The sequence below is a fragment of the Nicotiana attenuata genome, unplaced genomic scaffold (genome assembly GCF_001879085.1).
Source record: "Nicotiana attenuata strain UT unplaced genomic scaffold, NIATTr2, whole genome shotgun sequence".
NCBI lineage: Eukaryota > Viridiplantae > Streptophyta > Magnoliopsida > Solanales > Solanaceae > Nicotiana > Nicotiana attenuata.
Window position 1 is genome coordinate 131,413 of NW_017670484.1, and position 26,894 is coordinate 158,306.

The 26,894-nt window shown below is 39.0% G+C and overlaps 2 protein-coding genes across 2 annotated transcripts; one reads left to right on the forward strand and one right to left on the reverse strand.

Moving 5' to 3' along the window:
- The first annotated feature begins 2,047 nt into the window (after positions 1–2,047).
- On the forward strand, positions 2,048–9,461 carry LOC109240087 (sialyltransferase-like protein 1). The gene is made up of 11 exons (XM_019406708.1): positions 2,048–2,334; positions 2,479–2,558; positions 2,917–3,003; positions 3,104–3,181; positions 3,282–3,373; positions 3,513–3,714; positions 5,124–5,214; positions 6,788–6,846; positions 8,090–8,238; positions 8,500–8,581; positions 8,670–9,461. The coding sequence occupies exons 1-11, from the start codon at positions 2,217–2,219 to the stop codon at positions 9,048–9,050; spliced, it is 1,419 nt and encodes a 472-aa protein (XP_019262253.1). The 5' UTR covers positions 2,048–2,216; the 3' UTR covers positions 9,051–9,461.
- Positions 9,462–9,547: 86 nt separating this feature from the next.
- Positions 9,548–10,402, reverse strand: LOC109240088 (coiled-coil domain-containing protein 86). The gene has a single exon (XM_019406709.1). The coding sequence runs from the start codon at positions 10,332–10,334 to the stop codon at positions 9,744–9,746; it is 591 nt and encodes a 196-aa protein (XP_019262254.1). The 5' UTR covers positions 10,335–10,402; the 3' UTR covers positions 9,548–9,743.
- Between the last annotated feature and the right edge of the window lie 16,492 nt (positions 10,403–26,894).

Consider the following 26,894-nt stretch of genomic DNA (forward strand, 5'->3'; position numbering starts at 1 on the left):
GATGGGAGGATCTGGTGTATGGCTGATGTCGATCTCTGTTGGAGCGGGGCAGTTGTTCTCGTCGTCCTTCGTTCCGTCGATCTCTCCTCGTTTCTGAGTGTATCGCTGTTAGCCGTTGGGTCGGCCCATTAAGATCGTCCTCGTCCGCTCGTACCTCGGCGCAATAGGCGTTGTGGATTTCCTCCCATGTGGTAGGGGGATATTTCATGAGGCGGCTCAGCAGCTTCTTGGTTGCCCTCGAACCATCTCTGCTTAGCCCGTTCTGGAAAGCGGCGATTGCCATACCTTCCGATACGTTTGGTAGACTCATTCTTACCCTGTTAAACCTTGCCAGGAAGTCCCTGAGTCCCTCTCCTGTCTTTTGCCTGACGGCGAAGATGTCGTTGACCCTGGCCTCCGCTTTCTTCGCGCCTGCATGGGCTGTGACGAACTTATCCGCCATTTCCTCGAACGTTGATATTGCCTTAGCCGGTAGCTGAGAGTACCATGTTAAGGCCCCTTCTGTCAACGTCTCGCCAAACTTCTTCGGCAGTACCGACGGTACCTGTTCTTTCGATAGGTCGTTGCCCTTCACAGCGGTGACGTAGTGGATCGGATGATCCTCGGGATCTGTGGTTCCGTCATATACCCTCAAGTAGGGTGGCATCTTGAAGGTTTTTGGGGTGGAGTGAGGGGCAGCTTCTTCAGTGTATGGTTGTTCAACGAACCTTCCCACGTCGCGTTTTGGTAGCAACTTGGGAGCACCGGGGATCTTGTCGACCCTCTCCTGATGTTCCTTCATCTGACCGCGAAGCGCCTTGTTTTCGTTTTCCATTTCTTCCATCTTCTTTAGGATGGCTGTTAGCGTGCCGTCGTTGGTCTGTGTCTCGATGGGTTTGTTATTCGCTAGTGTAACTTCCGGTTCAGCCATGGCAGCAGTGGTACCTACTGTTGGTGTACATCCGATGTTATTTTGTGGTGACCTCTCAACCAAGCCACTTAGAGTGCTTGTTAGCCATCTTTCCAGTAGCTCTTTGACCGCTGAGGGTGCTTCCGTAGCCGCAGATGTGGAAGCTCCTTTTTCGTGCAAGATCGTCAGACCTTCGGATGGGGAAGGTGAGATCTCTGCACCTGGTGTGATGTTGGTTGCGTTCAGGATGCCATCGTCACTGGCCTCGTTGAGAGGGCCCAGGAGATTGGTAGTGACACCCAATATGGCTTTCGATCTTGTGTTATTTTCGGCCATTTTCTATTTTTGTGTGGTGTAGAGAGTGGTAGTTGGTTGATCTCTAGGTGGATACTATGGTTTTGATTCTCGAAATCCCCACAGACGGCGCCAAATTGTTTGGCTCAAAAGTTAACGATATACTTTGTAAGCTAAAAAACAATCAAAAGTAGGAAAAGGGTAAATCGTAATCAAATATAATAAGCCTAGAGATGCAAATATGATAATATTATTGTAGATCTAGTATCGCAAAGTAACAATGTGAACCGATAAGATATGTTCGTTAGAAGTAGAGATAGAGAGAGAGAAAGCCAGAAAAATGAGAGAGTTGTATTGGATCTGATCCCCCCTTTACAATGTGAAGGTCTCATTTATATAATAGGAGACATTCCTCGAAAGAATCAAAAAGTTACAAAGATAGGTAACGTATCCCTAGTGAAGACACTGAGTCCTAAACGATGTCGCTTTTGTCCCCACGGCCGAGTTGTACCCGCTACGTTGGTCGGCGTACACTCATTGGGCGTACCCACTGGCGTATAGATGCTGAGGGTCAAATTTGACCCCATACAGAAGATAAAAATGTAACACATTTAGTATTTACATCAAATTAATAAATATAAGTTATGAGCGGTAAGTATTTACATAGTATGCCTCCGTCCATTTTAATACTGGCTTTAATTGATGGTATTAAGTCCGAAACTACCATATGTAAAAAATCTTGTTTATTAAATTAAAGATAATATTAATGAAAAGATATACTAGTAAGAAATAAGAGATTATTGATTTAATGAGCAAAACATAGAAGAAAGGTTGCTTATATAAGTTAGTTGAAAAATAGATGATAGGCCTGAAATCAGGATGAATAGAGATATAGAAACAGCTGAAAATAATAAACAAAAGCAATAATTTAAGTGCTTAATTTACTAGAGTAAAGCAAAACTGGATTAAAATTGGACAAAAGGGTGTTAAATTAAGCAAAGGCAAGAAAGCCCAGATCTCGGGGGGAAATCAAATGACAAGAACTGTGAAGCAGTCGTCAATCAGCAGGAAACCAGCTCTTGTTCGTCTCCTCTGTGTTGCTGCGCTCTTCTCCATCATCCTTCTCGCCATTCAGTCCTCTTTCTTCACTGGTATGCTATTTTCTCCTCTTCCCTTAACCCTCACAATTTTCTGTTCCATTTTTTCTTTTTAAAATTATAAAAATGCTATTCTGTTTGTTTGTTTGATTGATTGATTGATTTCAAGCTAATTTAGAATGTCGCATTTTGATGCAGGCAGTTGGAACGCGGTAAATATCAGCCGAGAGGAAATTCGGATCTTGTCCGACTTCCAGTCTAACCTTCAGCAATGCGTCGTAATTACCTTTCTTACTAATTTTTATATCTTATTCTCTACTCTCATGCTATAGAAACGTTAATTTTGCTGTTACGTCTCCCATTTTCCCCTTCTATAGGAATAGTTTACATCTCCCATGCTTTACTAGTTGACCTTCTTGACAGCTATCGTATGCTCGATTTCTAACTTACCTTAGTTGCTGCAAATCTGAGTCTGTCCAAGCTTGTTTCCCGTTATAACCTATTGTTTCTTTAACTTCTGAATGTTTGCCGTGGAGTTGAACAGTGATATGCATTTTCAGCATCTTATAGCATGTATGCTGTATCAGCTCCACATGTTAGTGTTTCACTGTGTCTTTACGGAAATTCTGTTTCCAGGCTAACCGAGGGCTTGGATTGACGGCTCACATCATTGATCATTGCAATGTGATTCTCAAGTTTCCTGAAGGAACTAATAGCACTTGGGTTTGTCTCTCCTCGGTCTCCTTAATATTGTTTACCTAGTCAATTATCTACAAACCACTGAAATCCCCATCCCTTCGATGTGTGTGGATTTCACTTGCAGTACAATGAGCAGTTCAAGATATTTGAACCATTGGAGTACAAGTACGACGTTTGCGAAGCAATACTTCTGTGGGAGCAGGTTCTTCATACTTGTTATTCACATTATTTGATGATTTTAAACTTGTTTCGAGGCTTCCACTAGTAGTATCGTAAATAAACTGGGATTATCTGAAATGCAGTATCGTAACATGACGACAGTGTTGACAAGAGAATATCTGGATTCTCGACCTGATGGATGGTTTGACTATGCAGCAAAAAGGATTGCACAGCTGTAAGTTATTTGCTCCATCTTCCATCATCATCATTATCATTCACCCTCTTAATCAATTAATGGAAGATTTAATGTGATTAGCTCTTCATATTTTATTTTATTATTTCCTTTTTTAGTTTTCTACTTTGCCTGTATGCAGAGGAGCAGACAAATGTTACAACCAGACTCTGTGTGAAGAACATCTCAATCTAATTTTACCAGCTAAGCCTCCATTTCACCCTCGACAATTCAGAAAATGTGCAGTCGTTGGTAATTCTGGAGACCTCTTGAAGACGCAGTTTGGAGAGGAAATTGACAGTCATGATGCAGTAATACGAGACAATGAGGCCCCTGTTAATGAGGTAATTTAGCCCTTTGTCCGCTGAATATAAAAATGCTTTTTGACTCGAAGCATTACCAAGGACCCTATGTCATGTCAGAATCCATGTTGAACACAAGGGCGGTTGGGCACGAGAAGCGTCGTATACTTAATTTTTTCGTCTTCAGCTCATCCTTCTGTCAGTTTCCTCATGCGCTTCTTTTTTTCCAAAAGTTGGCCATCATTACACTTGTGTTCTTCGCGCCTCTTGCCCTTAAGGAATTGTCTTTCTGCATAGCATGTAATATCAGTTATGAAAAAAAAAAATTCTAATCTTTGAGGGTATATTTTCTTGAGAAAGCAAGATAAAAGAGTTAACAACTTGTGGCTAAATATGTCGATACTGCCTATAGATGATGATGCTACTGCGTATATAAAGTACCTATCAAAAGAATTTTTCTTGATAGTATCTCCCAGTTATATGCTATTAAGGCAAGTCCTTTATTGTCCTGAGCATCATGTACTGATGCGCTACCACTCACTAGCAGATTTCAATGTCAATACAATTCTCCCGTTCAATCAACTAATTGCGCCTAGTTGGGGTTCATTATATGAATGTCACCACTCTATTCAGGCCCAATTCATTCAAATACTAAATAATTTGTCTTTTAAGGCAAAGTAGGTGTAATCTAACTAGAGTTCTCTACAACACAATACTCTTACTAAAATAAGTTACACCTTCTATGATACACTTTGTATTTTGGGACATCCCAAAATGTTTGAACACCATAATATTCGTATACTACTTTCACAGCTGTCAAGAATTTCAGTTCATTAAACTATTGTACTTTTAAACTTTGCTGTGATGTTTCCCCTATCAAACTAACTTATCAACCATTACTTTAATATGTTTCTCCCACTATCACTAATATAATATATATGTCAAATTAACATCCTAGACCTGTGCCTAACTTATCAACCATTACTTTAATATGTTTCTCCCACTATCACTAATATAATATATATGTCAAATTAACATCCTAGACCTGTGCCTAGTCAATGTTGCATATAAAGTGAAGCGAGGAAGTACTTATTAAAGATTTTTTTTTAGATATCTGTATGTTTACAGGCACTCTTAAGTCTTAAGTTGGACTTTAGTCCTCATTCTGTTGTATTTTGCATATTCGTAAAACTCTTATGTCATTATCCATGTCGCTCAAGGTATTTCTCTCCATGCAATACTTGTAAAGCATATGTTGTATTTTTATTATTTGATCAACTCTATTTGTCTAGAGAATAACTAGCTCTTTATGCAATACTGGCCTTGTAACTGAGATCTGAGAGTGCTGAAGACTACCAGCTTTTATGTAGTCATTAATCTGCATAATCTGTTAAAAGCTGTATCGATCCAGCTAAATTGTGAAAATAACTGCTTATAAACATGTTATGCAGAAATATGCCAAGCATGTTGGCCTGAAGAGAGATTTTCGCTTAGTTGTACGAGGTGCTGCCCGAAACATGATAAAAATTCTCAATGGTTCTGGTAAATTATCAGAAAACCTATTTTATTTTCCTGAACATTTGATGTTATACTTTTTGCCTTCTGTGTTTATCTTTTATTCAGATTTATATCATGCTTCTTCCCATTTTTCCGTTTTCCTATATTGACATCAAGACAGAATGATGTCTGAAAATCTTTGATGTAATGCACTTAGCTCTAAGGGGCCATATCTGCTCCTCTTTGGTGAAAATTTCATGATGTATATGATTCACACTCAATGGTAGACTTCATTAGCTTTGTTTGCAATTGAGGCTTAATTGTTATTTTTACTTATTTATTTTTTGTTAGACTTCATTAACTTTGTACAGGAATATGACATTCTGTATAAGGTTTTCCCCTTCTTTTGCTTTTTTCTTCTCTTTCCTTTTTGCTTTTGGCATAGGGGACTGCCCACTTTTGTACATTCTGATCAATTTCTTGGTGTCTGGATTTGATCTTTCGGTAATATCTTTTGTTTACTGATCAGAAAAAAGAGGTAAAAAACTCATTACCATTCAGCGGCAGTTATTAGTTTTTGATGGTGTGTATTGATAATGTCTGTAATTTGAGGGTTTTAGTGTTTTTGTGGTTAAGCAAACTCTAGTCTTTTTGTTCTTTTTGTTATTTGGCGTGTGATGTAGGGTAGTTCATGCTTGTTATCCGTTGCAGTGTGTATGGTTCTTATGTTGTTGATATGAGTATGTCATATTAGGATTTCAGTTAAACTCACTCTGATCCACTGTAGAAAAACCTTAAGATTAGCAGCAGTAGTTGGCTTTTATAATGCATATTAGTAGTGCCGTGTACCCTTGTGTTATTGAAAGTCAAAGGCTAGAAATAGCTTCTCGTGAAGAATAATAATCAACTCTTCTTTAATGATCTAATGGTTGTCCATTTAAATTTGACCAATCAGGTTTTGAGCATGATGACTTGTATTGATGAGGATTCAAGTTTTTAGAGCCCTTTAACTTTTCGAGAGTCTCAACCTAGCCCTTTAAATATTGTTAAATTCAACAAACATTTTATTTTTGGTTTTGTCCTTCTGTTAAAAAGGGCAAACAGCCCTCAATAATAGGGGGCAAAAACGGCGTCTAGCATTGACCTCAGTACCCCAGTCTATTTAGCATGGATTCTGGGATCATGTTTGTGAAGTCCGTTAGCCTTTCTTAGCTGATAGCTTTGTGACAGACAAAAGGTATATGAAAAAATGTCAGCTGAATACCGAAATAGCTGAAGGGCTTAAAAATGACTTTCAGTAGCTTGAAGGGCTATTATGTTTTGGTTAATAACTCTTTGCTATTTCTGTTCACTTGCTTCCAATACAGTTATTTGTCATTAGATATAGGGTCAAGGGTAATTCTTATCCTTTACAGTTGCTTACGTGTATTGTTGATATTAGTAGGTCAGCTACATTTCTTATCCTAATGAAGAGCATCTGAAATATAGTACTTAGTAGTTAACTGTTTACTGCTCTTTTTGTGATTGTTAGCAATGATGTTGATGTGATTTGTGATGTAGGAAGCAATACTCATGAAATTTTACTCATTATTTGTTGCTATTCCTTTTTTACTTGCAGACAATGAGGTGCTTATAATTAAAAGTGTCATCCATAGAGACTTCAATGAAATGATAAAGGTAATATATGATTCAGATAAATGCTAGTATGTTTTTATTTCTATATTTCAGTTGGATTCTTTTACTTATTCGTTTCTACATCTTATTTTTCTTAAGGTTGTTATTGTTAGTTTTAGTTGTTCTCAATTTATGCATATTCAATCAAGTGCTACCAGTGAATGATCATAATAGGACTTCTAGTTGATACTTTTTCAGTAACTTGTTGAAGAATTTACAAGTTCAGATAAGAATGCATATGTACTTATAAAGAAAAAAGAAATGAGATAGCTACTTGTTTAAAAATTGAATGCTTAATGCCCCGCCCCCGAACTGATATGAACAAGAATCTGCATATTGGCAGGATCTTCGTAAGTATGGGCTACTTGCTCTCACCCACTGCATGTACTAATTAAAATTGAAATGAAATTTTTGCTTCCTTCTGACGAGTTTTATGGCGACCACCTTGCTCTGCATCTTTTGACCATGGCTTCTTATACTTGATGTATGCAACATTTTATTAATTTTCACCTACTCTAACACTCTAATTGGAGGCATGTTAAGGGAACTCTGACGGAACTAAGCTGTATTTTTGTAGGTGGTGAAATATAGATTTCTTTAGGATTCTGAATAGTGGTGTTGGTAAAGGATGATGAAAAAACATTGACTAGGAAAACCAAAAAAGGGATGATGAAACAACGAATGATGCCTGAAATCAATGAGAAATTGGTGAAATTTTTTAGATCAAGATAAACCAAAGGAGGCTGTCAAACTCAAAGGGGAAAATGTGCCTAAGGTTTAGATAAGTACATTGTGGAGCATAAAACCTTGAAACCCCACCCCCACCCCCAAAAAAGGGAAAAACTGAAGCAGAGGTAGAGTAGGGGAGGGGATTACCTAGGGATGTCTGTGAAAATTGCTGAACTTGGTTGCAGGATAGATTACTAAGTAATTTTCTTCAGAAAACAGCATAGCTTTGCATTATACTGGGTAGAACTGGAGATTGAAAATGTCTTTGATGATGCGATTGCTAAAAGCATAAGGGATTTGTTTATTTATTTTCAACATTTTGAGGCAGTGGTTTTTACTCTCTGTCTTTGGGCCATGAATGACTTGTAAAGATGTGTGCTTGATTATGATTATAAAAGAAGCCCAACTACAATTTCATGGCATGGTGGAATACGATTTCATAAGGTGGCGTGGGTTCTGATGCTTTATGATACCAAATTCATTTGAGAAAATGACAGACCTCCATTATTCATTACAGAAAATCCGGAATCCAGTCTATCTGTTCCAAGGTATCGTGCTACGTAGAGGTGCCAAAGGAACCGGGATGAAATCAATAGAACTAGCACTTTCCATGTGCGACGTTGTTGACATTTATGGTTTCACTGTTGATCCTGGTTACACAGAATGGTATGTTCTATTATTCCTCATCTTTTCCCTCGTAACTTCAGCTTTATTAGTTACACAACATATACACATTTGAAATACTCAGTTAGTTTTCTCTTTGCAACTTTATCCAATGTTGAAAGATTGCCATCTTTCTGGAATATTCAACACCTCTACTTGGATTCCAACTACTTTACCCTTTCTTAACTTTTCCCTGCCATGTCATACATCTAAAGACCATTAAATGTTATCTCTGTGTGGTTATTGCAAAACTTTGTTTTCTAGGACTCGATACTTTTCTACACCAAGGAAAGGGCACAACCCACTCCAAGGGAGAGCATATTACCAACTCTTAGAATGCCTTGGAGTAAGGACATCGGATTACTTCAGCTAAAGTTCAACTTTCAATTTCTTCATTTCTTGTTCGATGCTCTCACTAAGAATTTATATTTTAGGTCATACGAATCCATTCTCCTATGCGAGCAAAGAGAAAGCAAGACTGGTCCGATGTGCCTAGTCGAGAAATGATAAACAGCGCTCACAGAGCTGCATTGCGTCTGAAAAAGAAGCAAGCCGGGCAAGAGGGCGTATTGGGACAATTTGTTAACTGTAAAGTATGGGGCAAATCAGGTCCCTATGGCACTGGGCCTACATCTGGTTCTGCAGATATGACAGATATCAGGAAGTCATCAAATTACAATCGATGGGAAGTCATGCCTTTTGAGAGCTTGAGGGAGGAAGCACGAAATCACTATATTCAGATGGAAGGTGTGTCTTTGTACAAGATGGATGGAAATAAGCTGGATGATCTAGTCTGTGTGAAATCTGAGGCATGAACCAATGGCTTGATATGATGCATCTGTTCGAGTAGAACCTAATTAATGTTTTTACATGCACAAATACGAAGGAACCAAGTGATTTGGGCTCAACACCTGAAGCAGCTTCCTCTTGGAGTGTAAACTAGTGACAGCCACCACAGGGAACTCAGAGCTGAACTGCAAACATTTTAACCATCGTCCATTGAAAGTGCACGCCAAATATGACCGAAATTTGCATATACCTAGTGACCTAAAGGAATGAGCAAAGAAGGGACCATACACTGAGCTGTACTTACCTTTTCTTAAATTACACGTTGATTTTGCAAGTAATACTTTTGTTTCGTTGTTGATTTTCTTTAGTTAGGAACATCTTCTTAGAATCTCATTTCCAGTATAAATTGGATAGAGTATTTTAGTGCATATTCTGTTCGTTCTTTTTGTAAGGACCCGTTTTTCTATCATAACATAACATTAACTGAGAATGCAACGTAAGGCAGGGCATTGGCGCACTCAGCTGCAAAGCAGAAAATAATCATAATGCTACAGCATAACTGAACAATTAAATCCGCAACTACAAATACTGGAATTGGGAAAGACCAAAATCAATAGATGAACTCAAAAGGAGCAAAATGAAAAAACGGAAAACTACTAGATTACTAGTATCAGTATATCCCCCATTGCAAAAAAAAATAAAAATACAATTCTAAATCATCAGGTCGACTTCTTATTCTTGTTGCCACTGTTAAGAAGGTCGTCAGACACAACCTTGAGTTGTTTCCTTTGCTTAGATTTTGCAATCTTTTTAAGCGTCTTTGGATTGGTGATCTTCTGAACCTTAGTCCCAGACTTGAGAATGTTTTCCTGCTTCCTCTTGTCTCTTTCCTCCCTCTGCTTCCTCTTGTCAACCTTGTTCTGCCTTATCTCTTCCTTGAGCTCATTCATCCTCTCCTTGTACGCCTTCTTTATCTCTTTCTCCTTTATCCTCTGCTCCAGCGGCTTCCCCTTCACGCTCACCTTCGCCGCTGATGACCTGTGTTTCCGCGGCTGTTTCCAATTCCTTCCGGATACTCTCCCTGCGATCACCCCGTCGTACGTCGGCCTTCCAAGTACCGGCTTGTTTGGATCCTCCTCAGATGGAACCGCCTGTCTCTTCGACGCTGGAGCTGGATTTTCCTCCTCTACTTCCATGGCCGCTTCTCCATCTTCGAGACCATATCCTAACTCTTTCTCTGCTCTCTTTCGCTTGTATGTTTTCCCTCCGAAGCCTTCGTCCAGGCACCGGAAATCCACGGTGCACGCCATTTTTTTTTTGAAAGACAGCTGCTTCCTCTCGATCTGATATATATCTCGCAAAACCCTAATATACCTGTAATGTCGCTTTCTTTTCTAATTTTAACCTTTTCGACCTGTTCACCTCTTTTGGGCTGGGCCAAATCTCACCGCGATATGGGCCGCCCACCGTCGCGTTTAAGGGGTAAAAATAGCACGGGCTAGTCAGTTTTCGAACTGATCATTCAAAAATAGCCAGTATTTATAAAGTCATTGAAAAATAGCCACTATTTTGCTGTAACATGAAAAGTTCCAGCATAATATCCTGGAGATCGGTGTACCTGTAAATGAACTTCCAGCATATTATGCTGGAACTCCAACACACGGAAAGTTCCAGTATATTATGCTGGACCGATATATTATACTGGAACTCCAGTATATTATACTGGAGTATTTTTCCGGATTTTGAACAGTGTTTTCGTTCAGATTTATCTTTACATGAAAAGTGGCTAAATTTCGATTACTTTTGAAACTGTGGCTATTTTTTAATGACCACTTGTCAATCTAGTTATTATTAAATTTCTCCCGTTTAGGGGATATTATCACATTGAGCCAGCGCCAGAAATTATTTACATCTGGTAGTCGAAAAAGCGTATAAAACTTGTATATTTTTTTTCTATATAACATACACAATATATATATATATATACACACACACACACACACAAAACATATACGAATTTTACACATTTTTTGGTTATTATTTTTACCGCGGCTATACAGTGTCATTTTTCCATGTTTATTCGCAAACTAAACTGAAATAGTATGAAGAAAGAAATTGGAAAAAAGACACTGTATAGCCGCTATAAAAATAATAGCCAAAAAATGTAAAATTTGTATATATATATACTGTATGTTGATATAAAAATTATGCAAGTTTTATACACTTTTTCAACTGCCAAATGTAAATAGTTTTTGGCACGGGCTAAAAGTGATAATACCGTATGAAACAGGCTCCTCCTGAATTATAATAGACATTATGTTATGTTTGATCACGCCCAACTATGCCCTCTAAAAAGGACTCTGCGGACGTTGCAAATATAACCCGAGTATTACGCCCAGGGTCGAATCCACAGAGAGTTAACCTATCAATCACTATCTTTAGACCCACTAAACTCTTCAGAACCAGTTTCCCAGATGTTTGAATTACAGTTGAAGGTCGCTTTACTAACTACGATTGCAAGTAAATTAAACAGCTGTAAATTAAAATGCTAAGGTTGTAAACAATGATGAGAAGAAGCTAAGGCAATGATTTCCCCTATTGAAGGAATCCCTTCTGTTTATGCTCATACAAATTTACCAACACATCTCTATCAATCATGAACGCTCATCTTACCGTAAATCTCTCCCGAGTAATCACAGTAATATACTAATTGCACTCTCCCGAGATACACTAGCTTACTTTATTTCGCACACTTCACTTTACATTACACCCAAGGCTTCGTTATCCCTAATCCCGCCTTTAAACCCGCAATTATAGATTCCTCTTATACTTTGGGAGTGGTGTTGTTCAACAATAACCTAAATATGCACTCTTTTCCAAGTTATGCATACTAAATAGGCACAGCTAATTGAGGATCCTGTCAATTAACTACAACAAGCACAAGTTGAACAAATAGAGATTGAAACTAGCAATTTGTATTCACATAAACAAGATGTTCATCCCCCAATAGGTTCCATCAAAGCCTTAGACAAAGGATTTAGCTACTCATGGCTATGGGAAAACAAACTAAGATAGAATTCATCATAAATAGATTCAATTTTATCACAATTAGCAAAAACAAAGAGAAGCAACAAAGAACTTGATGATCCAAATCCCTCCTTGCCTCTTGCCTCTCTATTCCTTGCTTTAGCCTATGAAAAACCTTGATTGTTTGACCTTGGGCGAGCTTGACTTTATATAGGTTAAGTAGGTTTCTTTCCAGATTTCCAATTTTACCCCCAACTAGCTCTTTTCCGGACCGGCACCGCGCGACTTCGCGCGCCTTTCGCGCGGTTTTCGCGCGCCCTTTCTGTCTCAGCTTGTAACACGCGCGAACTCTGCGCGACTTCGCGCGGTCTTCGCGCGCCTGGGGCTTGATTTTTCTTCCAATTTTTCGTCTTGTTCTTGCACGTACCCAACTCCGAGGGATCGTTTTTTTGCCCATAAATCATTCCAATAACCTCTTGAAAGCATCATATAAGCTCCTCACCCTGCAATGTACACAAATCACAATTAGAGCCTATTTTTCATCAAATAACCATATTATGTCATTGAAATGTAATTAAACGGAAGCATAAACAATAGCTAAATCGCCTAGATTTCGCCTATTATCAATGTTGCAGAATACAAATACGTATTGAATTAAAATTTAAAACCACAAAGCTACTCATCTTGTTGCCACTGCTTGAAACTTGAATATAGCGTAACTTTTAGCTTGAACGAAATTTGTGCTAGTAGGGACATGTTGACTCGCTTTTGCACTGTTTTACAAACAAAAAAATAAACTGGAACTTGATGCTTTAATTGCTGTAATTAAACTTAACTCGTCTAATGATACTGATGCCCACCCCCTCCCCTAGGAAATGCAAAACACAAATCTTTAATTGCATGACCCTCTTATAAAATCGATTGGACGTAATACGCCTTTAGAGTAGCTAACGTTGTTGATGCATTAGCGCACTGGATGACCTGTACGGATGGCAATTTTGTTCTTTTAAAAAATAAAAGTTTTATTCCTATTTGGTAGAAAGTATGTTACTAATCTTCTTTCCCACGGGAATTGGAGATCTGAACCCAGTTTTAGTGGATTATGGTCCAAATTACTATAAAATTGGATCAAATATGGTCTACAAAATTTTGACCAAGCTATAAAACCAAGAGTTGATTAATTGCATGAGTGTAAAGTCTATTTTTTTTTTTCAACATGTGTAAAGTCTTTTCAGTGTTCTATAATTTGTGTAAATTGTTCCATGATTTGCATAAAAGATTTATTACTAAAACATGAGAAGAATTGGAGAATCTACAAACAATTGCACAATCTAGTCTAGGGGAAAAAGTTACAAGGAGAGTGTTTGAGCAAATAAATGCTAAACTAATTAGTAACGGGATAATGGGGTGAATCTCAGTTGAGCTTAATAAATCTTAGATCAAATAGAACGAAACTCTTGTATAGTGAGAAGCGTTTAAGAGCATTAATTAGTGAGTTCAATATACAAAGATTGACAAAATATGTAATATCATAAATGTGCAATAAATGCAAGAAACGACAATGATTATAGTGTAAAGGAACTGCCACCCAATGATTGTGTGATTGGGTGCCTCTTCTCTCTGACGACGTGAAAAGGTATGCAGTTGATATGAATGTGGAATTTTTGAGATTTATGGATGAAGGTTGAATAACATGTGCTTGAATAATGTGAATAAGACAACTCTTTCGTATATTCTTCTCCCAACTTTACAATGTTGTCGCGCCCCCTTTTTTCCTCTTCGTGGATAAAGTCCCGGTTTCGGTATTTCATGGGGAATCGACTCGTTTCCTTTTGGGAATTGGGTATTTGAAGAGTCGCCACCTAACGGATTATGGTGCGTTAGGTCACCTAAAGTAATTAACTCATGTAACTAGTTTGCATCACCAGAGATTAGGGTAAGGGCTCGAAATAACCTTGAGGCGAAGGTGTTAGGCACCCCTCGCGGTCCACAACAGTGGGTCCCGGCCGAACTTATATGAATCGGTCATTTAGCAAGTAAACAATTTCAACAAATATTCGCAAATAAAAGCATGTTTTTACATTCTAAACACAGGTATAATTCAGGTAATGGGAGCAAGAGAAAGGTTTGAACAACTTGCACATATGTAAAGAAAAGAAAGTTTATAAAATTTAAACACATATGGAATTGGGAAAGGGGGAGGGGGTCCTAGGTTGGTTAGCCTACAGGATCATACCCACACAATGCCTGGTAATCACTCCTCAATGAGGGGCTACACGTGCCATTAGCGCGTAGTCATCATATCCTTACTACCCAATTCCATCCCCTTGGTCATAGCCTAAAGCGTTCTAGCAACCTTGAGAGATATCCTATGTGTGCACTACCCGTCGCTTCCTTGTGGCCCTGGAGGCATTTAGGACCTCTAATTTAGGTAGTTCTAGACCATCCTAAGGCACTTAAAGGAAAAAAATCTAGGCGTCAACCAAAAACAATTAAGACTGCACTAAAGAGAGAACAATTAGAGGCTCACATTTACCTCCACAAACAGAGCAAGAAAGTGCACGTCTTAAACACAGTTTTAGGTATTTAAAAGAGGCCCTATAACATGATATCTGGGTGAGCAGAGAATATGCAGTATTGAGTTAATACCAAAGTGTAAAAGAACTTAAACCATTTGCCTACCGATTTTTTTAACCTGTTGAATATGAGCAGTCTCAAATAACAAGGCATAGTTTTATAGTTTGCAGAATTTTAGTCGCCCTACAGGCTTGCCTAGGTGTGTAATAGTGATGTCCTATGAGCATGGTATCTAATCATTGATCAGGAATGCAGTAAAACAGTAAGCAATCTTAAACGGGCAATTTGAATCCTATAGGCATGCTTTCTAGTGATATTGATTAACACGTTGTTGAAGAAACGAGTAGGTTAGTTAATTAAACCGATTTAGAATCTACAAATGTGAGTTAAACTGATTTTAGATCTAACTAAAGCTGATTTAGATCCTATAGGCATGATTTCTAATTAAACATAAAGGTGAAACAAGCAGAATCTATTTGATCAAAGCAAAATCCCTATATGCGTGATTTCTATTAAAGCTGATTTTAAATCCTATAGGCATGATTTCTAATTATATGAAATGGAGCAGGTAGAATTCATTTCAACCAAGAAATCCTATAGGCAGATTGTCTAACACAGCACATGTAAATCAAAATAAACCCCATAGGCATGTTATCTACCCAACTTTACCCACAATATACAACTACCCTCCCTTTGCACTAGTCACCACAATATTTGTTTACAATTAATTATTACAGACCAAGAATTGAATGAATTACATAAATATAAATATACATTAAACTATAGGGAGCCTGAAGTAGGCCCAAAGTAGTTTCCAAGCCTTCAGTAGTCTCAAGTGCCTAAAATTTCATAGCCAATTTCATGTCTAGGTGTGTCAGAGTTCTCTAAGGACCTCAAGGATCCCGGGCAGTACTCACACCCAGACCTTACTCAAGTAAGAACTGATTTATGTGCAGTGTGGAAGTGCCAACCCTGATATGCCAGAGTTCAGAGAGATCTCAAGGGTCTCAAAGCAGTACACATACCAGAGAGGAAGGACTTAGTAATCTAAGAGTAATGTGAGAGTGCATAATGATTTGAAAGAGTTTGGTAAACAGTATAAAGGAAGGTCTTAGGAATGAAAAGAGTTTTCTGAAAACCTGTACTAGTTTGAGTAAAACAGTAGTTTGAAAAGCATGAAAAAGAACATCTTGAAATCAGAATACCAGTCCCAGAACAGCTTCAGAAAAACACTTTGGCAAACAGACTTCACACAAGGAGAAAGGGGTAGGGGACACCTAGAATGCACCTTAGTGATAGCAAACAAATACACAGATTCCTCAAGAAGTTATGGAATTGACAAGATAGTTGCAAAGATATGTTGAGAACACATAGGTCTTTAGACATGACCAATACACACAACTATAGTACCTTTGAAAGGGCTAGATGTCTTAACAGGATCTTATTAGAGAAGTAGAGTAGGTAAGACTTAGATGAACAAACTAGACAAGCACTTCATGAAGCATTCAAAGTTTTAGAAATACTAATCACATGTAGAACAAACAGAATTTAGACATGCTGGGTGAGACAGTAAATAAACAATGCAGCTTGGACATACTAGTGAACAAATAAGATTCATGCAATTATCTAAAGCAGGATTGGGCATGCTAAACAGTATACTAGTTATAGCTTTTAACAGAACAAACTTAAACATGCTGAGTGATACAGTAATTAGGCAGTGTAATCTAAGCATGCTGGTTACACATTGAGCATATGACAATAGAATAGCAAATAGAACTGGAAATCACAACTAATGAACTACAGCAACAAAGAAACACATAGTTTTGGAATGTGAATTAAATCAGGAAATACCAGTCAAGGAGAGAATACAGAGTATAGAGCAGAGATGGTGCAAATAGCCAGCTTTGGCTTACAGCCGGCTGGATTACTGAGAATTGCAAGTAATAGAAGAGAATAGAGAGCCTTTGAGAGAGTGAGAGTGTGGAGGAACTAATGTTCGTGTCTAGAGGTTAAAATAAAGAGAGTTTAAATAGTAGCTCAAGAGTAGAGCAAATAAGGTAAAGCAATCAACAATCAGTAATTAAGGAATTTCAGAATTAATTACACGAAGATTCAGCATAGTCTTCTCCTTTAATTAAGGAAAATCAACCAACGGTAATGACAGGAACTAATTAAGGCAACAAGTTCAATTAGACCGAGTAAAGAAGTAAGAATCAGAGATCTTATTAAGGAAAGAGTTCAAATCAAACCAAAAATAAAGAGCTTCGGAGTACAATAGTCAAGGGTTTAATTAAGGAAAGAATCATGCAAAGAGTCAGCAAGTATCGCAGACAATTTCAAATAAGGAAAGAAAGGAATCGTCAGGAAACAGATTGATAAATCAAGAATTCAAAACAACACTGATTTAAGGGTGAAAATATAGGTTTACCATTAATAGGCAAAAAATGAATATAGACACATAGAATCGGTAAAAAGTCGAACCAAGAACCTTAATAGAGGCACATTAGGATAAAAATCACAAGACATCGGATTAGGCTAAAGAGCAATCACAGGAACCAAAGCATAGGACAAAGTCAGTACACAAGTAACTCAGAAACCAAACAAAATGTTGAAAAAATTAGGGTTTTTAGCATACACGAGTTGGGGTTAAAGCAAATCTTACGAAATCGGTTAAAACACATAAGAAACAGAAGATTAAACACTCAAAATTATCAAACATTTTGGAGAAAGAAATTTTCGGGAAACCCTAGTTTAGAAAAAGTGGAAAACCATTCGAAAATCAGAAGGTTCTTGTAAAACTCATATGAAATAGGCTCGATCCATCTCAGATCTTGTACAGATCTGAGAAGTTCAAAGGGTAAAAATTAGGGTTTCGAGAAGAACAACACAGAGGTGAAGAAGCAGGCTTAGAAATCCATACATATAGGAAGATCTTACTCAAATCGAACCGGAACAGCCTGAAACAGGCGAGCAAAGACCAAAGGCGTAAGCAGACTAACCCTGGTCCCTTGAGGACCCTAGAGATGATGATACCAGCATAGGAGAGGCTGTTAGAGGCCTGGGGGTGGTGAGAAACCACCATGAATGGCCATAGATGAGTGCCTGCGAGGATGGATTAGGGTTTAGACTTGAGAACATTTGAGAGAAGAGGGGATTAGGTGACGACGGGTGAGGGTGTTAGAATGATTAGGGTTTAGGGGGTCGTTTGATTAAAAAAGGCAAGTATTGATGTGGACCGTTGATCTAAAGGATCAACGGCCACGATTTGATGGGGATCTTGGGTCGGGTAGGTGCAGATTGGGCTTGGGTGAATTGGGCTGGTATTAAAGGGGTTAAAACTGGGCTGATTAATAGGCTAGGTCCGAATAAAAAAGGGGCTATTTGTTAAATACATAATTAATTGCCAAAACAATTTTAAAAATGGTTAATAAATTACAAAAAATGACTTTCATGCATGGAAATATTTTAAAGTAATTACTTAATATTTAAAAAATATAAAAGGCTATTTTCGGTAAAAAAAAATCTAATAATGCATGCATAGGCTATAATTGTAAAGTAATTGCAATTACATCCTAAAAATACAAACGTGGTTAATTGTGCAATAATTGAAACTTAATACAAATGCAAATAATAAAATTAAGCCATAAAAATTATTAGAACTGTTTTGTGATGCAATCAATGATTGTTTTATAAATAGAATAATGGGATAAATATTTTAAAAATGCAGAAATTGTATAAAAACACTAATTGACGCCAAAGCATAGTTTTGAAAATATTATGGGAAAAATTGGGTATCAACAATGTGTTTCTTGGTTCTCCAGAAGGCAGGTTCCCCCCTTGGTTCCCTCTCTCTTCCTATTTATAAGGGATATTCCCCAAAAAACCCTAAAAAGTACAACATATAGAATATCCAAAGGAATATTCTTTCTGTCTATTTCTGAGTTTAAGTTACCGTTGCTACTCTATCTCAGCTGGCCGCTTCTAGTCGCCGGCCTTTATTTTGACGACCGCCAGTCGCTGTATCGTGGCCGACCCCGTCCTATGTCTTACTTATCCGTTACCGTGGTTACCAAATTTGGACCTATACAGTTAGTCACTCCGCTTGTTGAGGTCATAGCCCTGCACATCCTTGATAAGTGGACATCATTCATTTATGTTTTGGGAGAATTTGGTTGTTAGAGTACGCCGGGTGGACCAAGATCGAGAGAGCGACACGTCCTGTGGAACCCTGATTGATGTGGTTATCAAGATGTGACGTCACTCCCACGCGCATCATCATTACGCGTCTTCGCGTCTTCCCGAGACAGCGTCTGAATGCTTGTCGCTTTGGCTCTAGCGCCATTGGCAGTCTTCTGCTTCGATTCTCGCGCCATCCAGCCCTATAAATAGGTGGGGGTTTCGTGTTTTTCAGAAATTTTTCGCCATTTCCTTCCTTGTGTATACATTATCCTCCTTTGATCATCTTTTTTAATTCTTTAGCTCTGTTCCTGTGGTTCTGCTTCCTGTCTTCCCTTTCAGTCACTGTTCCTCATTTCAGGTTTACTAGCGCACCCTCTATTACCAAGATGCCCCGAACCTTCCGTGCACACGATGAAGTTTCCGACGCCACTCCATTGTCTGTGGCCCCTCCTTCCGGTGGTGAGGATATTGCGGCTGAGGAAGGTGACAGTTTCCCTACCATAGAGGAGATACTCCCCATAAACCCTATGTCCAAGAACGGTTTCCACAAGGAACCTGCTCCTTCTCCCGTTCTGGTAATTTATGAAACCGGGCCATCTCAGATAGATGAACTCCGGTCTACATACAATATTCCTCCCCATGTCGAGATGGTTCCGGCTGGGAGGGATATCGTGGAGGTCCACAGACCGGGATATTGTGCTTTTTACGTGTATCCTTTCGTAATTGGTCATACCCTCCCTCTTCTTCCGCTGGCGGAGGAGTTCTGCCGGTTTTATGAAGTTTTCCCGGCACAACGGTCTCCGTACTTGTATAAAATCTTTTTGGTGCTGACGAAGTATGCGGAGTTGGCTGGGTGTGAGGTTGGCATTCGCCACCTTTTACATTTATTTTCCCCGAGCTTTCATAGGGTACCATGATACATCGGCGACATCGTGGGACCAGGGGTTAGTGGTTGGAACGGATGACAGGGCGAGCCGAAAGTTTTGGCACAAGTATTTTTTCATCAAAATGGAGCACTTGGTATAGGGCCCTACTGGATTTCCAGAGCAGTGGAATCATAACCATAGGTGCCGGTGATGTACGCTTGTTATCTACTTTTGTTCTTTTTTATTTTTATTCACCTTGGACTTTTCTGTACAACTGAGAGACGTGCACCCTTTCCCGTCGTCGGTATTGAGGATTGGGTAGATCGCGTACTACCTCACATGGTGGGGATTCAAGATTGGGCCACTTTCTTCAAACGCTTTGGACCGAAGGTTCCGTCTGGTAAGTGTTCTTTTGCTCCGACCTTCGGTTGTTTGCTGTCGTTTATTGATACGATCTCTTTGTGGTGACAGGCCGATAGATTTTCAAGAAGAAGGCTCCAATCCCGGCATTTTGCCAGGCCGTTGCAATGGCGGGGATGCAATTTACTTTAGCTGAGTCCGTCCGCGGAGGTCGTACTCAGACTGTACCAACAAGAGACCCTCCTCAGGACGTCGCTGTACGGGACGAGATCTCTTCCCGACCTACCTACCACCTCATAGATGAGTCTTCCAACGGGGATGAATCGCCGTCGAGAAAAAGGAGGAGGGTGGAGCTTGGGAAGGCCGTCGCCACCGATCTTGAAAAGAGAAAAATCGTTGCTTCGAGAGTGGCGTCTTCGCCTAGGTCAGGCACAGGGGCCTTTTTTATGGTGGACGCCATTTTGGCGGGGAGGTCCCTTAGAGCCGAAGAGGTATGTCAAGGCGGGGGACCTGTATGATTTGCTGAAGGCGGCGCGTCGTCTGCTGCCGGAGGAGATGGAGCGGCGCATGTGGAGGATGATGGTTCAGGCTCAGACATCGATCCCGAAGATGTGCGAGCTTTCTTGGAGCGAAATACCCGCGTGGAGGTGAGGACGGAGGGTCCTAACCGACACGTAGTCATTCCTGTGGATTACGACCTTTTGGCGAACTCCGAGCAGGCAGCATCAGCATTTACCCCTTTGTGCGCTGCTTCAGAGAGCACGGCGCTTCAGGCGATGAGTGACGCGGAGCTATCGCGGAGTATTTCCACCATAGCTTTGCGGGTAAATGTTTTCTTTTCTTTTTGTTTTTGGATTCGTTTTGTATGCGTAATCTACTTAAGCTGACATTCTTTCCTCTGCATGTTAGACTCTCATCACGGAGATCGAGCGCGATCGGAGGGATAAGTGAAGGACGGCCATTTTTGGGAAGGTGGCCTCTAAGTACAAAGAGTACCGCACCAAGCATCATGCATTGGCCGATGTCTTCAGCAATTTTCAGTTTTTCCGTGACGGCTTAAGCAGAAGGAGGAAGAGTTGGCGCAGAAGATTCAAGAGTTGAAAGAGCGGGATGAAGAGCTGATGAAGGCCATTGACCGATGTAGTGAACTTGAGCCGGCTCTTAAGGCCAAGGAGGATGAGTTTAAGGTGAGCAAGGGGGTGATGGCCGAGAACGCCGACCTTCAAGCGCAGGTGGCCACTTTGACTGCTGAGCTTGGTCGAAGAGAGGCAGAGGCTGTCGATCTGATGTGCGAACTGAGCGTTAAGGCTGATGGATTGGTGTTGATACCCAATTTTGTCCTACTCTTCCTTTAGTTAATTTCTTTACGCTTCTCGATCTTAATGCCTTGGACAAGTTATTTTATATAATTCTTGCTTTTCAATAATTTTCTTTTAAAACAATGATGTATTAATATTATCAAATATATAAGTATTAGATTTTTATGTTTAAAGTGTTAAATTTTAGTCCAAGCTATTAATACAAAGAAGCCCAAAGAAATTAATATAAAGAAGGAAAAAGCCTACCACCCATTCTCTTTCATTGGCCCACTCTTAAATAACTAATAAATAAATAGGCAAAATTTAAGGAAAATTTCCATAAACATAGCGACGTTACTATTTTACATACATGGCAACTAAACAATTGTATTTGTAACAGACACCTTTAAATCATGTACTCATAATCAGGCACCTAATGCGTTTATTTCCTTAATAAAAATGTTCCTAGTACTTTTTATGACATTTTCCCTATATTTTTCTCTTGAAACCCATCCTAAACAAATTTAGTTGGTAATATATTTTCCATTTTTTTTAAAAAAAACTAATTCATTACGTAATAAAATTTCTACTATTTGTACATGGATTCTTTTTACTAGAAAATGCACATGTATTTTTTATACAATATAAACTCTAGCGAAAGTATAGGTCTGTGACAACCCGGCCAGTCGTCTCATGAGTTACCGCTCCGTTTCCCCCGTTTCTGCTTTTTTATGCTTCGTTATCCGTGTTTTGTGGTATCGGGTTGGTAGAATCGAGTCCGGAATAATTTTGGTAAGGTTTGAGACACCTAGTCTCTTTTAAGAAGGTTTAAGTTGAAAAATTCAACCGGATGTTGACTTATGTGTTAGAGGGCTCGAATGTGATTCCTATGGTTCGGTTAGCTTTGGGAGGTGATTTGCGACTTAGAAGTGTGATCGGAATGGGTTTTGGAGGTCCGGAGTAGAATTAGGCTTGAACTGGCGAAGTTGATATTTTGGCGATTTCCGATTGGTAGGTGAGATTTTGATCCGGGGGTCGGAATGGAATTCCGAGAGTTGCAGAAGCTTCTTTATGTCATTTGGGATGTGTGTGCAAAATTTCAGGTCATTCGGACGTGGTTTGGTTGGGTTTTTTATCAAAAGCATATTTCGGAAGATTTTAGAAACTTAGGCTTGAATCCGATGTGTTATGAGTGATTTGATGTTGTTCGAGATGTTTTGATGATTGGAACAAGTTTGAATAAGGTTTTAGGATGTGTTGGTGCCTTTGGTTGAGGTCCCGGGGGCCTCGGGTGAGTTTCGGATGGTCAATCGGACCATTTTGTGCCTTAAAAGATTGCAGATTTTGAAGTTTCAGGTGTTGCAGAGAATTACCCTTCGCGATCGCGTAGAGTGTATCACGATCGCGTAGAAGGATTTGAGGAAGGCCTGAATTAAGCCTTCGCGTTTGCGGAAGGCTGGGAATTTGTGCATCGCGTTCACGAGAAGGCACTCGCGATCGCGTAGAGGAAGATGGGTCTGATGGGCTGAAGGGTGATGCATTTGCGTAAGGGTCTTCGCATTCGCGAAGGTATAGGAGCAAAAGGCATCGCGTTCGTGACCTGTATGTCGTGTTCGTGTAGAGTAATTTTTTGGAGTTTAAAATTTGTTCTTCGCGATCGCGTGGGAAGTATCGCGATCGCGATGAAGGAAAAGCAGACCTGGGCAGAATGTTTTAAGTCATTTCATCCGCGATTTTGGGTCTATTTTCACACATAGTTGATCATTTTTGAGAGCTTCTTGGTGGAGATTAAAGAGGGATTCAAAGGGAATCGATTGGAGGTAAGAATTTTGGAACTAAAACTTGATTCTATGGTGAAATCTAACTAGAATTTCATGGAAACTTGAACTAAAAATGGAAGAGCTAGGGCTTGGAATTTTGGAATTTTGATTTGGGATTTGAGGGGTCATTTGGACTCCGATTTTGGTGCTTTATATGCATAGACTCATGGGGAGATAAGGAATCCGTTGATGTGAAAATTTCTGAGTTTCGAGAAGTGGGTCCGGGGCTCGGGTTTTGCTAATTTCATGATTTTTGGTATTTTTCGATTGTTTTCGCTTGGGCTTTGATCCCTTAGCATATTGTGATGTATTCGCTCTGATTTTGACTAGATTCGACGCGAGTGGAGGCCGATTCGAGAGGCAAAGGCGTCGCGGAGTAGTATTTTCACCGGTTTGAGGTAAGTAACCATTGTAAATTTGGAGCTGAGGGTACAAACCCCGGTAGTTGATTTGATAAATGCGGTGACGCACATGCTAGGTGACGAGCGTGTGGGCGTGCACCGGTAGGGACTGTGACTTGGTCCGTCCCGTAACGACTATTAAGCCGCGTATTTTATTTGGAAATGTTATATTATTCTGGATTTTGGATCCTTATACTGTATTATGGGTTTTATGCTATGTTTGGGGCCTTGTGCCGATCTGTAGCAACCCTTAGGGGCATTTTAACTATTTTCCTCACTTTACTTGTTAAAAGCATATCCTTAGTCATGTTTTACCTGTTAAATGTTTAAAACTGGTTTTATCATTCTACTCCTATTATGAGGACTGTTTAGGCTGAGTTCCCTAATTTCTGTTGTGATGCACGAGAGGCTGTGAGGCTAATGACTGAGAGATGTTGAGAACCTTATGGCGAGGATATTATATGTATATATATTATGGACCGGGCTGCACGCCGCAGCGATACTTATATGGATTGGGCTGCACGCCGCAGCGATATATATATATTGGATCGGGCTGCACGCCGCAGCAATATGACGCTTGGGATGTAGGAGCCCCTCCGGAGTCTGCACACCCCCAGTGAGCGTAGTCGACTATATATACATGGATCGGGTTGCGCGCCGCAACGGTTATTATGCTTTCTATTATTATGAGTTAATACTGAGCCGAGTGCTAATGGTGAATATTGTGTGACTAGAGTTGAGTCACGTGTGACTGAGAGGCTGCCCGAGGGGCTATCTTTTGAGTGATCTCTTGCCCAAGGGGCCCTGTTATGATGTTTCTACTATTTTCAGTTGTTTTTATAAATAAGCCTCTGTTGGATATATTTGTCAAGTTACTGATTTCAATGTTTAAACCGAAAATGATGAATTTATGACAGAACTGATTTTAAAGTTATATGTTTTGAACTGCTCGTCACTGCTTTCAGTCCATTGTTTACTTTAGTTACTTACTGAGTTGGCGTACTCACGTTACTCCCTGCACCTTGTGTGCAGATCCAGGTGCCCAAGAGGCCGAGTTAGAGCTTTCAGCTGTCTTCCAGCATTTGCCGGGGATTTCGAGGTAGTTGCATGGTGTCCGCATCCCTGATTTCTCCCTCCTATCTTACTATTTTTCTGCATTTCTAGACTATCTATGTAGTGGGTTGTTCAGACTTGTATTAGAGGCTCTAGACTCGTGACACCAGATCAGTGTGGGCTGTGTAGTCTTTCATATTTTGCTGACTTCCACGTATCTACCTTGCTATTTCAAATACTCATTATGATAATTGGTAATTTAACCGTGTTAGCAAATAATTTATTAAATTAAAAATGGGTTGTGGTTCGATAGTTGGTCTGGCTTGCCTAGTAATGTGATAGGCGCCATCACGACCGGTATTTGGGGTCGTGACAAGGTCTTTATATTTTACATATATTTCATGAAAATATAATGTATATTTAAGGTATTTATATACTTATAAATCAAGTAATTTTATATTATTATTATTATTATTATTATTATTATTATTATTATTATTATTATTATTATTATTATTATTATTATTATTATTATTATACTAGGATGATTAGCCCAACAAATAAAAGCTACCCAATCTCAATACAAACTTGAGCCCAACAGAATTCGCCCATTAGACTTTAACCAGCCTATTTAGCCCAAAAACAAACATTGCCCTAGTTTCTTTTCCTTATTAACAGTCACCCCAGGGTACTCTTCCCCTCTCTTTCTTTTTGGCAAAAAAAGTTTAATCCCTCTTTCAGCCATGGACAGATCTGTCTACACCATTTTCATACAAGTTGATTTGTTTCTTATCCTCTCTCCTATTTCGAGCAAAGGGTACAAAGAGGCAGATAATTATCAAACCATATCTTCACTTGTTCATGAATTGTCAAGGCCGAATCTCTGCAAATCTGAATCAATAAGGAAATTCGATCAATATCTCTTCAGAAAATCTGAACCAAAAGGCTACATTTTTTGATTCCAAAGCCAACCCCTGACATCTCTGCCTCTTTTCTTTTGAAATTCAAATGGCTAAACTTTTCCTTCAAATCCCGCTCAGAAACCCTAGCCATAACTTGGGGATGCACCTATAAATACCTCTCAAAGTTTCAGCCGAGATCCATCTTAGAATTCCCTCTAAAAAACAAAGTTTTAGTATCTAAAAGAATCTCCAAGCTAAGTTGTTCATTTGATATTGACTATCATCTCTGAAAGACCTTAGTGTTGTTTAATCTTTCAATATCTGTTCAATTCGATTTAGTTAAAAGAGGAATAGATCTGAAGCCTCGCAAGCCCCAAGTTCACCGCCCCACAAAAGGTAAAATCCGACTTTTTGATCATGTTCTTTCACTTAAAGGAATTGTATTTGCTTAAAAAAAGCATGTCTTAGGTTTATTTTTTATCTGTTTTTGTGGAATGCGCATAGAATATTTTCTGATGCTCAGGTGATGTGAAGAATCCACACTTTAAGTCATGTTTGTATTCAAATTGGTTGTGTTAAAACTTTACTCACTAAATCATGCTATTTGCTATTGTATTCTCGACTGTTTGAAGAAGTGATGGTGTTCAAATACAATAAAAATAATGTTCTTTAGAATTTCATGTCTGACAAACATCCTGCATCAAAATACTTTTGAATTTTATTCATGACTAATTTTATTTCTTTATTTTTGAGTTTAAACACTGTAGTAGAAAAGCATAGCTTATTATGGAGTATTTTGGCATTATGGAGATAATAACAGTGAGAGATAACCATTCTCATGCTTAGCTTGAATATACCTTTAGGATGTAAAATTGATCTGACCCATGTTTTATTATAGAAGCATTAGATTTTGATTCTGTTATCAATAGTATTCATATCATTAGGAACCACTGTTTTATATAATATAAACATGGCAACGCATAACTTGCTCATATATTTAATATGACTTCTTTCACCGCTAAATAAGATATGAAAACATGATGTTAGGTTTTTTATAATCTTTAACTAACTGGGAATACTCGATTATTTTGTGAACCTAATGACTTTGTGCTCTTGAGACTTGATTTAGGTATTGCCATCTTTGATCGACATAAAATGACTTAAAAATGGTGTAGGATGTGTCCCTTTTTATTATTGAGTTAGTTCAAGTCACATTAATTAAGAACTAATTTCTCCTAGCAAAGTTAGAGCTTTTTCCTATGTTTCGGTTACTACGGCATGTAAAGATATTAGCTCTCGTATAAGTTGGTATGATTTATTTGCTGCCTTTCTCCTATATTTTCTGTGTTCGTTGAGAGGCAGATGTTCCTCTCTAACCCATCTCTTT

Coding starts and splice junctions, on each gene's coding strand:
- LOC109240087 (XM_019406708.1), top strand. CDS start 2,217: ATGACAAGAACTGTGAAGCAGTCGTCAATCAGCAGGAAACCAGCTCTT. Junction 2,559..2,916: donor CTAACCTTCAGCAATGCGTC/GTAATTACCTTT, acceptor TTCTGTTTCCAG/GCTAACCGAGGGCTTGGATT. Junction 3,004..3,103: donor AAGGAACTAATAGCACTTGG/GTTTGTCTCTCC, acceptor TTTCACTTGCAG/TACAATGAGCAGTTCAAGAT.
- LOC109240088 (XM_019406709.1), bottom strand. CDS start 10,334: ATGGCGTGCACCGTGGATTTCCGGTGCCTGGACGAAGGCTTCGGAGGG.